Source organism: Zonotrichia leucophrys, chromosome 6 (genome assembly GCF_028769735.1).
Source record: "Zonotrichia leucophrys gambelii isolate GWCS_2022_RI chromosome 6, RI_Zleu_2.0, whole genome shotgun sequence".
Taxonomy (NCBI): domain Eukaryota; kingdom Metazoa; phylum Chordata; class Aves; order Passeriformes; family Passerellidae; genus Zonotrichia; species Zonotrichia leucophrys.
In genome coordinates, this window is record NC_088176.1 from 5,124,719 (window position 1) to 5,139,395 (window position 14,677).

At 39.6% G+C, this 14,677-nt stretch overlaps 1 protein-coding gene and 1 long non-coding RNA gene across 3 annotated transcripts in view; both read right to left on the bottom strand.

Annotated features, from left to right (window-relative positions):
* LOC135449772 (uncharacterized) overlaps positions 1 to 1,243 on the bottom strand; it is a 34,367-nt gene extending 33,124 nt beyond the window's left edge. The window contains exon 1 of the long non-coding RNA XR_010440833.1: positions 1,101 to 1,243. This is a non-coding gene — a long non-coding RNA (uncharacterized LOC135449772). The remainder of the gene's footprint in view (positions 1 to 1,100) is intronic.
* A 4,254-nt stretch (positions 1,244 to 5,497) lies between these two features.
* Positions 5,498 to 14,677, bottom strand: part of PLPP4 (phospholipid phosphatase 4) — a 51,391-nt gene continuing 42,211 nt past the window's right edge. The window contains exons 7-9 of one of the 2 annotated variants that reach the window (XM_064716450.1): positions 12,564 to 12,734; positions 8,278 to 8,466; positions 5,498 to 6,956 (exon numbers count right to left, since the gene is read on the bottom strand). In XM_064716450.1, coding sequence (XP_064572520.1) covers positions 6,946 to 6,956; positions 8,278 to 8,466; positions 12,564 to 12,734 — 371 coding nt within the window. In that variant the 3' untranslated portion in view covers positions 5,498 to 6,945. Of the gene's footprint in view, positions 8,467 to 12,563; positions 12,735 to 14,677 lie in introns of both variants that reach the window. The other variant, XM_064716451.1, reaches the window with a different exon arrangement.

The window sequence follows — 14,677 nt, forward strand, 5'->3', positions numbered from 1 at the left end:
GACTCAATTACACCTCTTGCCTCACTTTGAGGCTAAGTGAAAATACATCAGGACAGGGAAGTGACAGAAAAGCTTTTAGTCTACTTCAGCTGACAACAAAATGTATTTTTGTCCCACTCTCTCTCAGCAAAGCCATTGAAATTCACATCAGGGGATGGTTTTAGATCCTATTGCACCTGTTAGTTCTGGTGTTTAAACAAATTCTTCATGATGCTGATGTACCTGGGTGAATATCAGCAAGGACAGAGCAGTGGAAAACAAACTCAGCCCCTCATGAAGGATTTACCTCCCCAGGTTTGGAGGGGGCTGCAGATCATGCAAAATTCTGCCCAGCAATATTAATTATTGCACAGACTCTGGCTATTTAGTGCATTATCACAGCCCAGCGAGGCACTCCTGCTATGATTTACCTTGTGAGCACTGCTCTTCATAGCTGCATTTACTGCTTTGTAAATGCTCCTTATTTGCACAGCCATTACCAGTGCCATTAAACTCATTTAACCATGCTCTCCCCACTGCAGTATTACAGAAATGTGGCAGCAGCAGTAGTGTAACTTTTCCTTTTTATTTCTGCAAAGAGGAAAAGTTGCACTACTTAAAATAATACATTATGGCTAAACATGTATTTATTTGCATTACAGCTCTTTATAACTCCCGAGAAATGTCAGTATTAAATACTGAAAGTATTAAATAAATATATGTTCAAAGACCCAGTTGGCTTCTTCAGTATAATCACTTGATAAAAGTAAGGATGGAAGAGATTAATAATATTGATTGGTTATAAGCCAGTATACCTTGTGTTAAAAGCTAGCTCTTTTTAATGGCAGATAGGAGACCACAAGCACTGGTTTGAAGAAAAAAAAAAAAAAAAGGTGAAAAAGTTTCTTAGGTGATAATCATACAGAAACAAGGTCAATATTTCTGCTCCCCCCTTCAGCCATAGCACAGAAGCTGCTCCACAGTAAATCTTGTAGTACTTAAACTTCAAACATTCCCAGCTGGAATGCACTCACAACTAATTTATTGCCATTTACTTTGGGAAATCCCAAATACAGCAGAGGCTGCTTTCATCACTTCATGGAAAATGTAAATCCACTTACTGATAATGAGTTCCTGCTGTAGCATCTCTTCCTGCACCATCCACAAGCTCTCTGTGCCTCCCCTACCAGCTCTCACTCAAAATGTTGCTGCAGGGGCTGGGTTTTTGTGTGATAATCCTGGTTCTCCATTAGCCTGAAATTAGATCAGCTGTGCTCACCCCTTTTGGGATCAGTAGCACAGGAGTTTCCTTTCAGTGTTTAAACCGAGGAGACTCCAGCTGATGCTGAAAATAAACTGGTCAAAAATCAAAATGGAACTATTTCCCATCAGGATAATTCACAGAAGCAGAGGAGTTGCACTGAAGTTCCAAGGGAGGTCATTCAGACCAGAATGGAATTAAGAAAGGAGCAATTCACCCACTCAATAATAACCCTGTTTTTTTGGGCATTTCTTCACATGAGAAGGTTGGAAGCTTCAAAAGAGCAAGGGTGGATGCAAAATTTTACCTGGCAATCATTCTCCCACAGGCTGGTAAAAGTTTTTATCCGCTGAGATGTAACAAGAGATTAGGTTTTTTTTTCCATCAGCATATTCTTAAACTTATGAGTTCTATTAACACAAGAAATTCCCAACCTTTATGAAATGGAACTCCTGTTTCCCAAACAAGCCTCAGAAATAGGATCTCTCTCCCTTTCCCCTGTGCAATGATTTGTTTGAGGAAGCCAGCTCCAGTCTTTTCCACACTCAGTGATAGAGGATGTTTAAGCTGCTTTATCTTTGTTGAACAATGCTGCAGATATGAATCCCATCACATTCACTCCATGAACAAGTTTTACACCTCTTAGATTACAGTGACACTGTGACATTGCTGTAATATTCTTTTCCCCTTCCTTTTTTGCTGTGTTATATTGGTTTCAGCAGGAGCCCACATCTGAAACGTTCATTGTGGCTTCAACCTGTTGGGCTGGGAATGAAGATGAAATGGGTTTTTCTATGCACAAATGCTCTGTAATGCTGATAAGGGCTGATGTGAACAGAATCCAGACTAACAGAACAGAATTGTGTATTCAGCCTGCCTGGTAAAGGAGATGTTTTTCAACAGTCTGTTGAGTAGCAATAAATGATTTGTAAATATCACCCTCAATAACACTGACAGACACAAAAACAATTAATAAAAAGCTCAAGGAGATTTTTGACAATAATCTGCCTCTTGGGAGCCTTCAGAGCCCCCTGCTCTGTGTGTCCAGCAAGGGGCACTGGGCAAGCCTGTTGGAACCAATAAATCAAACTTTCCCTGGCTGAGATCTCTTCCAGCAATTATGTGATGGGCTTGGACCTTAATTAGCAGCTCTTCTCTCTCAGTCTGAATGGTGTCAGAAGGTCACTGAGAGTGATGCCAACCAGGATGTTTTGAGTTGTTCTCTCCAAACCAGAAGGGTGACAGGCACTCACCAGGCCCTCCCAGATCAGGTGTGAGTGTGCTCTGCCTACAACCTGAGAAATGGGAAAAACAGAAATCTGCTCTTGCTCCAGCTGTGAATCAGGGGGAGAATTCACTTGAATTCAGGAGTGAAAGTGCATTTGGAAACTTCCCTTTACCGACTGCCCTTTCTCACTGCAACACTAAGTCACTGTCATATTTTCTGGAAAAATGCCCTTGCCCAGGATTCTTCTCCTGGAAAGCTGAGAAGCTTCAGAGAAAAAGGAAAACAATATTATCTCATTTGCTTCTCCTGTGTTTTGCTGCTTTGGAATGTGTTTGGAGATTGTTTATCCACAGGTGATTGTTTCATGTGAATTGTTTTAACTTAATGACCAATCATGGTCCAGCTGTGTCAGGACTCTGGCGAGGGTCACCAGTTTTTAATTTTTATCTTTTTAGCCTTCTGTAAGTATCCTTTCTCTATTCTTTAGTATAGTTTAATATAGTATTCTTTAATATAATATAATATAATATAATATAATATAATATAATATAATATAATATAATATAATATAATATAATATAATATAATATCATATCATATCATATCATATCATATCATATCATATCATATCATAAAATAATAAATTAGCCTTCTAAGAACATGGAGTCAGATTCATCATTTCCTCCCCATGATGGGGGACCCAAAAAAACCACAACTAGGAGCTGTAAAAGCCTTAAAATTCTTTAAATGCCCTTTGGCTTAAAAAGTGAGAAATTCTGTGTTTTGGGCAATGTCAAACTGAACTCTCTGGCTGGAGTTTGTCTGGATTCAGTTGTGCAATTCTGCAATGACATCTTGTCCTTTTTGGAGCTGCACTCTGTCCTCTGGGTGAATGTTGCTTATATATAAGTGCATTAATTAGACTTGGAAATCTAATTAAGATGAAAAGGAAGGCAGACAGACACCATCCAGAAGGTGTGTACATGTCACCATCAATTCTCTTCTCCTTCTCATCACCAGGAGAGAAGCTGCTCTGCAGATGGAAAGAGCCGGGGACCCAAAGGAGCTCAGAGGGCACAGTGCTGTGGGTTGGAATTAAAAAGCACAATTACATCAGTGAACAAGAGGCCAAATAAAAGCAAGCCAGAGATAATCACTGTTATAAAAAACAGAGTGTCCTTGTGCCCCATCTACTCCTAGGAATAAACTTGTTTCAGACCACGTTAAAAATCTAGTGCAATAATGCAGGGCTGCTGCAAATCTGCCAGTGAAATTAAGAGCTTTTTTGGCAAACTAACAGAGAGACTCAGCCCAAAGGTTTAAGGTTCCTGGAGCTGCTTCAGTTGTGTTTCATGCTTGACTTTCTGCAGTCCTCCTGAACTGGCTGAATTCATCTCTGCTATTTTCACCCAGCCAAAGCACTGAGGGAGGATTTTCTATTTCACACCCCATTCCTACCTTACTACTCAGATTATGTAATGTGGGTTATCCCAAATGCCTCTTGCTTTTCCCTTTGGAAAGGTTTTTATTCTTTTCATAAAATAATCATGGGCAGATCTTCACTTCTGTAAGTTCAGCATATATCTGTTGCAGCTCAGATGTTTTTATTACAGTTATCTGGGTTCAAAGTTTGGACCAGTTTGAATGCTTTTTCTTTTTTTTTGTTGTTATTTCTACAAGTTTCAACAAAAATCCTGTAGCATCTGCAAAAAGAATCTCATTTAATTCAGTGCATTTGGAGTTACCTACCCAGTCTTGTCATTTTGATTTTATATATTTTGTTATTTCTACAAGTTTCAACAAAAATCCTGTAGCATCTGCAAAAAGAATCTCATTTAATTCAGTGCATTTGGAGTTACCTATCCAGTCTTGTAATTTTGATTTTATATGTGATATGTGTTTTATATATATGTATATATGAGCAAATTTTAATTTAATGGCAAAATGACAATGTTTTTTCTCTGTTCAGACCAAGTTCTTGAGCAGGGAGTAATTTGCACACCTGTAGAACAGGAGCTCTCTGTATAATAAACTGAATTAAACTGGCTGCATCCCAGTGGAAACTTCTAATTTAATTGTAGCCCCTTAGGACAGCAATGTAGGCATTCTGCTAATCAGGTGAGTGTGGAGTGCACTCTGGGATAGCAGGTGAGACAATTTATCTTGTAAAGATGAGTAAGAGTAATAAGAAATTTGATTTCAGATAATGCCTGTGGGTGCTACTCCTAACTGTCCAACAACATGACCTTGCTTAGCAATTTTAAGACAAAAAACCCGTGTAAAGGCTTTATTCCAGCTCCAGGATGGGATCTATTCAGTGATCCATAACAGTTCTCCCAAAGTCATTAGAATTTTAGTACCACAAAACAAAAATATGGCTTTTTCTTAGGTTTGGGGTTTTTTTTTCACCCCAATCCACAGCAAAGTACTTTTGGCCATGGATGGAAAGAAGGAAAATGAGGTTCTGTTTTCACATTAAATAAAAATAATATTTTTCTACACACAGGGAAAAAAAACCAGAGGGACAAATTAGAAAAAGCAACAAAATCTGAACGAATCAGCAGAAATGCTCTATTCCTAAGGCAGAGCCTGAGATTTGCAGTCACTTTGGGGACATTTTGCTGGTTGCCAGTGTCATGGTTTCAGGATATCCCTGCTGTGCTTGATTTGATGCTGTCCTCCTGTTCTAGCCTAACCACGTTTGTTATTAAATATGGCACTTGCAGGGTTATTTGGGATATGGAATGGGACCAGGGGATGGGATCTGTTGGGTTTAGCTGGGTAACAATTGCAGAATTTCAACCTTGCAGTCTTACACTGTACCTTTGCCTGGAGGAAAGCTGAATAACATTACTTTGGTGAAAGGAGGGAGGCTGTTCCATTTTAACATCATCAGTAATGACTTTTTATCAGTAACATTGTTTCTTTAGGGCTTTTTTTTTTTGTGTGTGTGATGCTCTACATGGGTTATTAATGACAATAACTTGCTAAATTATATTCTTCTCAAAAAAAATGATAACACACAGATGTACAAACCCACATTCATGTGTTGTTTTATTGGTGCATTACAACATTACATTTCCTTCACATTGAGAAAGCATGAGAGTAAAATACATTGATCCACAAAAATGCCTTCCCTACGCTGACTTTGCACTGCTGATTGTGGCACCTACAGATCCCTCCACAAGTTTCATTCCATTAAGTCTTTCATAATTTTAATTACATTTTAATCAAACCTTTTACATTGTCTCCTTTATGACTCTCAATTGAATTATTCCCATTAAAATGTGTTATTCTTTACTGCTTTTCTGAGATCACCAATTACTCCTGCAATTTCAGGTTTTATGCTGTATTACACTTCATGTTCCAATCCTTTAGCAGCCACTACTCACTTGAGGGCTGGAAGAGATTTTCCTTCTCCCAAAAACAGCCTGTCTGCACTAAAAGCCATTAAAATACTGAGAATGTGTACAGCACAGTTAGAAGGCCCCACTCCATTTTGAGAATAAGCCAGATCTATATAAAAACATGCAAAATGCTCTATGCATCAGTATTAAACTTCTAATTTTGATTGAAGATTTATTCTTTTTTTAACATTTGCATATAACCTGGAAGACTAGGGTTCCTGCTGAAAGAAAGAGCTGATGGCTAAGCCTCACCCTGGCTCTGGGGCTCTCAATAATCCTCCCACATGAAGTAATAGAAAACTATATTTGTTACAGAATTCTGTAGGATGGTTTAAAAACTTCATAGGAAGATTAAACCTCCATTGAACTCTGTGGATTTCTAGAATAAGATCTCAACCACACCAGAGGAGTGTTCTGTCAAATCCAGTGCAAGTAACAAGTAATTTTGCTTTGCTGATGCTGGTATTGTGAATTTTTGTATATTCACCAGGAAAACCACAGCTAAATTCAACTGCCTCTGCTGTAGAGCTCAGAATTCTGTAAGTGAAGCATCCTCCCTCTGGCTCAGTTAAACTGTACCAGCTTTGCTTTTTTCTGATTTCTACAGAACCTCTCGGGTTCACTCCTGTTACCTTCTGTTCCTTAATGTCACTTCCTATTTATAGCCATTTCCAAATACCATCTACATTTATACACAGCAAGGTTGCATCCTCTTGTACACAGTTATTAGGTTTATTTTTAAGGGGACCCTAATTTACTTGCTTTTTATAAAAATTCAAGTGTTGCCAATCAGGAAGCAGCTCTTCTCAAAAAAAAAAAATATAAATCTACAAAGCTTTGCTTTGAGGAAAATAAATGGCAAGCCTTACATAAAGACATTGAGCTGTTTGAATCACAAAATGTCTACGAGGCTGATGCATATTCCAACAGGAACACAGAAATTATAATCATGGCAGCAGTCTCCTCCAGTCTGAAGCACCGTAATTGTGGTCGTTGATCAACATTATCTTGATTGCTCCAAGAAATGTTCAAATGCCAGGGTGTGGTCTGGAATATTTTGCCTGCATTTTTCACAGGATACCTATGGAGAAAAAACCTGGAATCTGACATTCTGCCATCCAAAGGTACATCATCTCACAGGAACGGGATGTATACTGCATAGTGCATTCCTAACAAACAGAATCCTACTGATAATAAATTAACTTCAGCCACACAATTGTTAAACTTCCCCATACCAACAGTGGTTTGATTCAGGTGAGTCGCAATTCAGGTACCAACCTTGGCAAGCACCATGCCCAAGAGCGTGGTGGGCTGAAAATGTGGGATGGGATTGGTGGAAAACTGTCTCCAGCCTTCCTCTGGGAATGTTACAGTGCTGGAAACCACCACAGGCATTTGTGGTTGTGCACCCAAAGTCACAAATGAGAATCTTTGCATTTCCTCAGGTCACCAATGCTGCAGTGAGTCACTACACAAGAATGAACATGGCACAACGAGATCCACAGAAAACTTTGTGTTTCTTTGTCCTCCCAGCTTTAGGGGGTTTTAAACACCTGTTTGAAAGACTTCAGCTCGTTAAATGCAATGGGCGTTCTTTTCTTTCAAATTTGTTTTGATGGTAAACACTGCAAGAGTTCTCAAAAATTGCTGATGGTCAATACCGAGTTTCTAATCCATCCTGTATGTTGTTCTTAGTTGGTAATTTTAACAGTATGGAGTTTCTTGAAGGTGAGAATCATCCTGTGGAACTACTAATGCACAAGGCTTGGCTCTCACAAGCACCTCACCAGCCACACCTTTCAATTTCTTGGTCATTAGTAGCTCAGAAGACCTTGGCAAAACTTGACAATTAATACAAAGTTCCACCAGCATGTGGAGATTTTTGTTAATGTCAGAAGGCAGCAAGATAAACGTAAGGATGATGCCCTAAATTATCAAATTACAGATGTTGAACACCTGATGAAAAGTGCTCTGTGTACTCGCCACCCATCGAAATCAATGAGTGCTGAAGATGACCAGAACTTTGTAGAAGATGCTCAGTACTTCAGAAAATCTGTTTCCAGATCTAGTATATGCTCAACCAGATCTCAAAATTACTCTCTTAACCATTCTCCACATGAGATTCTTTTAAATAATGTGCTTTCCCCTTCCCTTGAGTAGTTCTACCTGCTTGCAGTAGACTGAAAACAGATAATTCAGCAAGTCAGTAAGAACTGAAAATTTAGCTTTAAAACTATGATGGTGCCATGGCATTAAAAATAAAATATTTAAATTCCCTTTATAAAAAGGAACGAAACCAAAGGAAAAAATGTACATTAAGAACCACTGTTAAGAGACCAGTTTGGAGGAAATGTGAGAAGGCTAAAAGTTCATTCTGCACATTTCTCAAAGTCATACGGGACCTTCAGTGATTCCCTCCAGAGGCAGCCCAGTGGCATTGTCTGCTGTGGGTCTCTCCTCTTTCTTCACTGAGTTCTGATCCAGCAGGCTGACATAAGACTTGTGACAGGCTGTATTGCCCAAAGGAGGGTAGTGCTGTCTGTAGCAAATATAAGCAAAAATGAGGCCAATCACCCCTCCAACGAAAGCATCTGCAGGAAAAAGCAACAAAACCAGAAGCACATTACAAGAGGAAGGGCAGACAGGAGTGAAAACTCAAATAAAAGACATTTGGTGGATGTGAAAGTGTTTAACACAGAAACTGTGGATTTTGAATTTTTCTAAAGAATTTGGAACAAAATACCACACTGGACACATAAAATCCATCCTTGGGGACTTGTGCAATTATTTTGAACACCCAAAGTGTAGAGGGTTGGCTCAGTTTTGGGAGAAGAACACTGGGAGTAGAATGGCCTCCATGAGGTATCCAACACTCCTGATGTTCCAGATCACAGCTGACCACTTGTGGGTGGGCAGCCCATGGATCTTCACCCAGTTAAAAAAGCAGCCAAGAACAATCTCAAGCTAGATGAATTCTTACCAAAAGCCTCTGAAAGGTCAAAGATTAACCATGCCTGTTAACTGATTTAACACCTCTTGAATATCTTTGATGTTTTTTACTATCCCATATTCCTATCAGAAAATAAAGTAAGGTAAGTAATGCTATTGGATATTTGCAGCTCTCACACTGAGGCAATTTAAAATTTTCTATAGAGGATTCCTTCTGTTTCTGGTTATTAAAATAACCAGAAAATACTCACCTCACTAAAATACTCACCTCATCTTGTGTTTCATTTACAATCAACAAGAGAAAAATTTCAGTGGACATACACACTCTGTGAAAGCCTCTGATTTAACATGAAGAATAATGAAGTGAGGCAAAAGGAACTGGTTAAAATGACCTGACAACACATTTTATTTTAACAAGACTGATTCAGCCCCACATCATCTGTGTGTACCTGTGTTTCCATTCTTTTAATTTCAAAGAACCCAAAGTGTAATTAAAATGGTGAATCATTTAGTTTACTGGCAAAGAAGGATAAATCAATACAAATTATTTTTGTCTAAAGTCCTTAAATACAGATTAAATACCCTGGTTTGGCATTGTGATTTTTACCAGAACAAAGGCCATGTAGTTCAATTTTCAATGCATAATAGATGGTTTGTAATGATTAGAGAAGAGAGATGCCTTTTATCAGGAATGGCTGGAGCAAGAAAACCTGACAAATTTAATAGTGAGGCAGATAAATTTAAGAAATGTGACTGTAAGTCACATTTGAGGAACAGGACTACATGGAATGACCCAGGAGATGCCTTCTAATCCTATGTTCTCTTCCTCCACACAAAAGGACAAAATGAATCTATCACAAATTAATGAAACAGGGGCTTAAACAGGAATTTAAAAAGTGATTGTGGGCAGACAGTAACTTATCCTACCCACACTAGAAGCTGACTGATTTAATCAGCCTGGCTCTACCAAACTATAATGGTATTAAAGGTACTGAGGGCAAGAATGTTCACTGTACAGCATGAATCAACTTGTAAAAAACTTAGTTATTGTGACAAGATTAATTTTCTATAAACCTGTGTTAGGTGCAATTCTCAGATAACTTGCACCTGCATAAACAGTTTTTACACTGTTACACAGAAAAATGAAAATTATCTTTCACAACCAACTTCTCAGCATGTAGACACTGAGAGTTTGAGTGACCAATCAATACAGAATAACAACATGTTACTAACCAATAAAGGTAATTGGCAAGAAAACTCCTAACCGATTAGAGTCCCACACAAAGTCTGTAAATCTGTGTAAAAATGAATTATGTGGATACAGAATGGGCCTTTTTGAACCATGAAGAAAATGGAGTCCTGTGTAATTTATTCCCACAAGTCTGCAGCTCCATCTCCTTAAAATTCAAAGGCAGAACAGGAGCAGCTGTGATGAGCTGAGTCCCAACCCTGGGTGCAGTGTTCCTCCACCATGCACAGAGCACATCACCATCACCTGCTCACCTTCCAGCCCATCAGTAATTCTGGCAAGGCACAGTTCACACTGCAAACACCTCTTCCAAACCTGTATCCTCCACACTTCCTCCCACTCCTCCTTTTCTCTCTAACAGGGATCTCAGGCCAAGTGTTTTGTGTGCCTCCTGCCAGCCTGGCCAGGCAGCACCTCGTGCTCAGCAGGTTTGTGCTGGAGCCTCTCCCCAGCCCCAGGGTGACTGAGAAAAGGAGAAATGGGTCCTGAAACATGACAAGGCTCTGCTGGAATCCAGGAGGCTCCTCAGAGAACGTGTCAAGGCTAATGGCTGGTGATGAAGCAGCTGCAGGAGCACAGCAGGGTGAGGGAAAGCGTGGCTGAGTTTGGTTCTGGTGCTGGGTGAGATGAGAAGGTGCTTGGAAGGAGAGAGCAATGCAGAAATTAATTGAAATTATATGAGTATTACAGTGGCCTTAGACGGTCACTGGGGTGAGAGAAGGACGAGAATCTTGTTTCTTGATCAGAAGGTTTGATTTATTTATATATGATATATGATACATTATAACTATACTAAAAAGAATAAGAAGAGAAGTTGCAGAGAGCTGCTCAGCTAAGAATAGAATAGAAAGAATGAATAACAAAGTTCTGTGTGCAGGGAATCTGTCCCTGAGCTGCTCCTGTGATTGGCCTTTAATGGTACACATGGAAGATGAGCCAATCACAGGGACACCTGCTACATTTCACAGCAGCTGATAACAATTGTTTACATTCTTCTTCTGGGGCTCTGCTTCCCAGAAGATGGACAAATGTGAAAGAAAGGATTTCTATGAAAAAATGTCTGCGACATATGAGGAACCAACAGAATGCTGTGTCTTTGTGCTGGGATTTGGGGCCAGGTTTTGGTAGCAGAGGGAGCTGCAGGGGTGGGTTCTGTGAGAATCTTCTCCATGGGCAGCAGAGCCAGCCCCAGGCAGCTCCAGGATGGGTCTGCCACTGGCCAAGGCTGGGCACAGCAGGGATGTGGGAGCACCTCTGGGATAACAGATTTTAAAAAGTGGGAAAAAAAATCTGGACAACTGAAATAGCAGCTGGAGAGAGGAGTGAGAAGATGTGAGAGAAACAGCCCTGCTGACACCCAGGTCAGTGAGGAAGGAGGGCAGGAGATGTTCCAGGCACCTTGACAGCAACTACTGAGTGACCTCTCCCCAACTTATCTCGACTCATGAACTTTTCAGTGCATTTTCTCTCATCATTCCAGCTGAGGAGGGGAGTGACAGACCTGGTGTCCAACCAGGGTCAACCCACCACAGTGCTGGAAAACAGGAAACAGCATGGAACCAGTATGGAACTGAAATTTCAGGTAATTGACAGGAGCACTCAGGACCTTGAGGGGAGTTCAATTTGCAAGGCCAGCAGTGCAGTCCTAGCAACACCACAGAAAGCCAAGGTGACCTACATAACAGCATCAGGAGTACCATGCATGGTATTTCTTATAGGAATACAGGGGCAAATAGGGAAAAAGTAATTACAGGCTGGTTTATTCAGCATAAGAATGACTAAAAGCAAAGAAGCTACAAAGGTGGCCATAAAGAAGGTCAAGAAATGGGTAAAGAAATAATTGATGGCAGGTTTTTCTGAATTGTCCCATGAGTGTGTAATTGATAAACAGCACAACCTTCCACATCAGTTACAGAACTTTGGAGGACTCTGAGACAACAGTGACAGATGCAGTGACCTGATGGGTGTTGCACTCCTGCTGTGAGGGAGGAGAGGATGCTGTGGCAGAGGCCTGAAGCTCTGAAGGTCAGTGCTAGCTAATCCAGCCTTGCTAGGAAGCCCCAGCATCAATCCAGGAGCAAGGAAAATCTATAGGACAGCATGGTGCTTTAACTCACACCATGTACTGCAACAGAAAAAATCAAAAAATATGTCACCCTGTTCTTCTAAAGTTCTTCTAAACTTCTGATGTTTACATTTTTGTGATAGAGTTTCTCACGCACTTTTGATATAAATAATTGTTTTACATTCCTTTCTAGAATTAAAGAGAATGAATAAACTGTTAGTTTGACCAGTGTAGTTAAAAAAGTAGGAATTTCATCCTCCTATCCATAATCACTTATAAATATCAGAGTTCAGAAATAAACTACCCCTTTTTTACCTCAAACATCTCAAAGCGCGAGTGTCGCTCATTTCGTGTCGCATCCCAACAGAAATCCATAGCTAACTCAGGAAAAAAGAGCAGGAAAATGGGGCATGTGCATGGCTGACCTTGCCAGTGGTGTTTGTAGTCGCACATCCGTGACAGGGCGATCATCATGGCACAGTAGAGGGGCAGGATGGCTGCACAGAGCCTCCAGCTCTTCCCCCGGCCGCTCTCCGTGAAGCAGTGCAGCTTTCCAGCCAGGTAGAACGTGGTGAAGCCAAGGCCTGAAAATGCAACTGAAAAAGCAAAGCACATCACTGCAGGGAACTGTAATTAGTGCTGGTTTGGTTGCTTGGTTGGTTTTTCTTTTTTTTTCTTTTTTTTTTTTTTTTTGTTTTTATTAAAGCAGTTAAGATCTTGCAAACTTTAAAAAAAATCGCATTTTTGAGGAAGTGAATGAGAAAAGACATTCTCCAACAAGATCCATGACTTACATGTATTCTCCACAGCAGCAGTGTTACCTATGGAACCATACAAGCAAGCAGGAAAGGGAACACTCAGAAGCAATGAGATTTTTTTCTAATATATACACTCAGCTTTCATATAATCTGACATGTCTGCAAACACTGTGTTGCCTCTAGACATTCACCTATCCCATAGAAATTTAAATTTTTTCTTCCTTCAGCAATTTACCTTTTTCCTCTGGGGGATACATCAGACACTAAATTAAACATTTAAGCAAATTTTTAACTTGAGTCACAAAAGCTTTTTCATGCTTCAACCTTCAGCAAATCTTTCCTGATTTTAGACCTATTCTAAAATGTTGAGGTTCAAAGCAGAAAAGGATTCAGACAGTTTGCACTGTAATTGAATTACATTTAAATGAGATTTTTAGGTTCCATTACCCAGTTTCTACAGAACATGCACAAGTGGCAGTGACAAGAGAACTCAGGCACCAAATTTCTGCTCTGAACTTCTTTGCTGTTGCAGCTTTTACACCTTCCAGAGAGACACTGGACAAGGAAAGGACTTCTTTGCATCATTTCATCTTCCAGATGAGTAAATGGAGCAATCAAAATAAAATCTGTCTCCAATATGCAACATCAAATGCAATCCTGAAGCAAAACATTTCCCACTCCAAAAATATTTTTGTCTTCATATTTCTATTTTTCACCTTGGGTTATTATTTTTTAGGTGAACTGAAATCTGAAGGCAGTGTTCCCAGGCAGAAGAATCAATTGCTTTGTGGTTTCATTTTCAGGCAATCTGCAATGCCCAGCAATTTAAAGGGCTTAAAGGAATATTGCCCAAACTACAAAGTAGGTGTTCAGTTCACACAGACTCATATTTAGGATTAATACCATTTACCAGGCAATTTAACCAGCAATTGTCAGCACGGCAGCATCAGATTTAGCTAAAAGGACTTTAAAGAGAATCTGGTGATATTTTAAAAAGACTATTTCCCCCAGATTTTTGGGGTTCTTTTCAGGGTCTGCCAGATTTCCAGAAGGAGGTGCTCATGGAAGAACATGGAAGTTCAGTAAGATCTATATTTGTAATAAACACAAAGGCTGATCTTGCCTTAGGTGGTGGATGTGTTCCTCTAACTAAAAGGCAGAAAGAAGAGACTCATAAATATTCCTCTAGGGGAACCCATGTCTAATATAAAAGGGAAAAGAAATATATCTAATATAAAGAAATATATCTAATATATTCTCTCTAAATATATATCTATATATCTATATATATATATCTAATATACTATATACTATATCTATAGCTAATGTACTATATCTAATATACTCTAATAATATATTGATATATATATAAAACTAATATCATGGCTGTAGAACTACCATTGTGCAGAGAAGCCTTACACTGCAGAATTTCAGACTGACTTCCCTTACCCTGGAGTGTGCAAATCCAGAAAGAGCTGCTTGACCCAACAGTCCCAGTGTGTTGGGAATTTAGCTGCTAGAGAATGGAAAATTACAAAGCTGTGGCTAATTCCAAATCCTGCACCTGCTAGATAGCGTGTCCTTGGGCCTAGCTGTGGTAGGATAACAAACAGTGAAAGAGACATGAGAAAAGAGAGATGTGACCCCTAAGGAATGAGGAAGAGTTGATAGTATAGTTTAACCAATAGATTGCTTGGCTTACAGAATGTTCATAAGCTTATTACTCGCTGTATAAGTGTCTGATGCTCTCTTCAATAAATGGAATTTGCTTATCACTCATA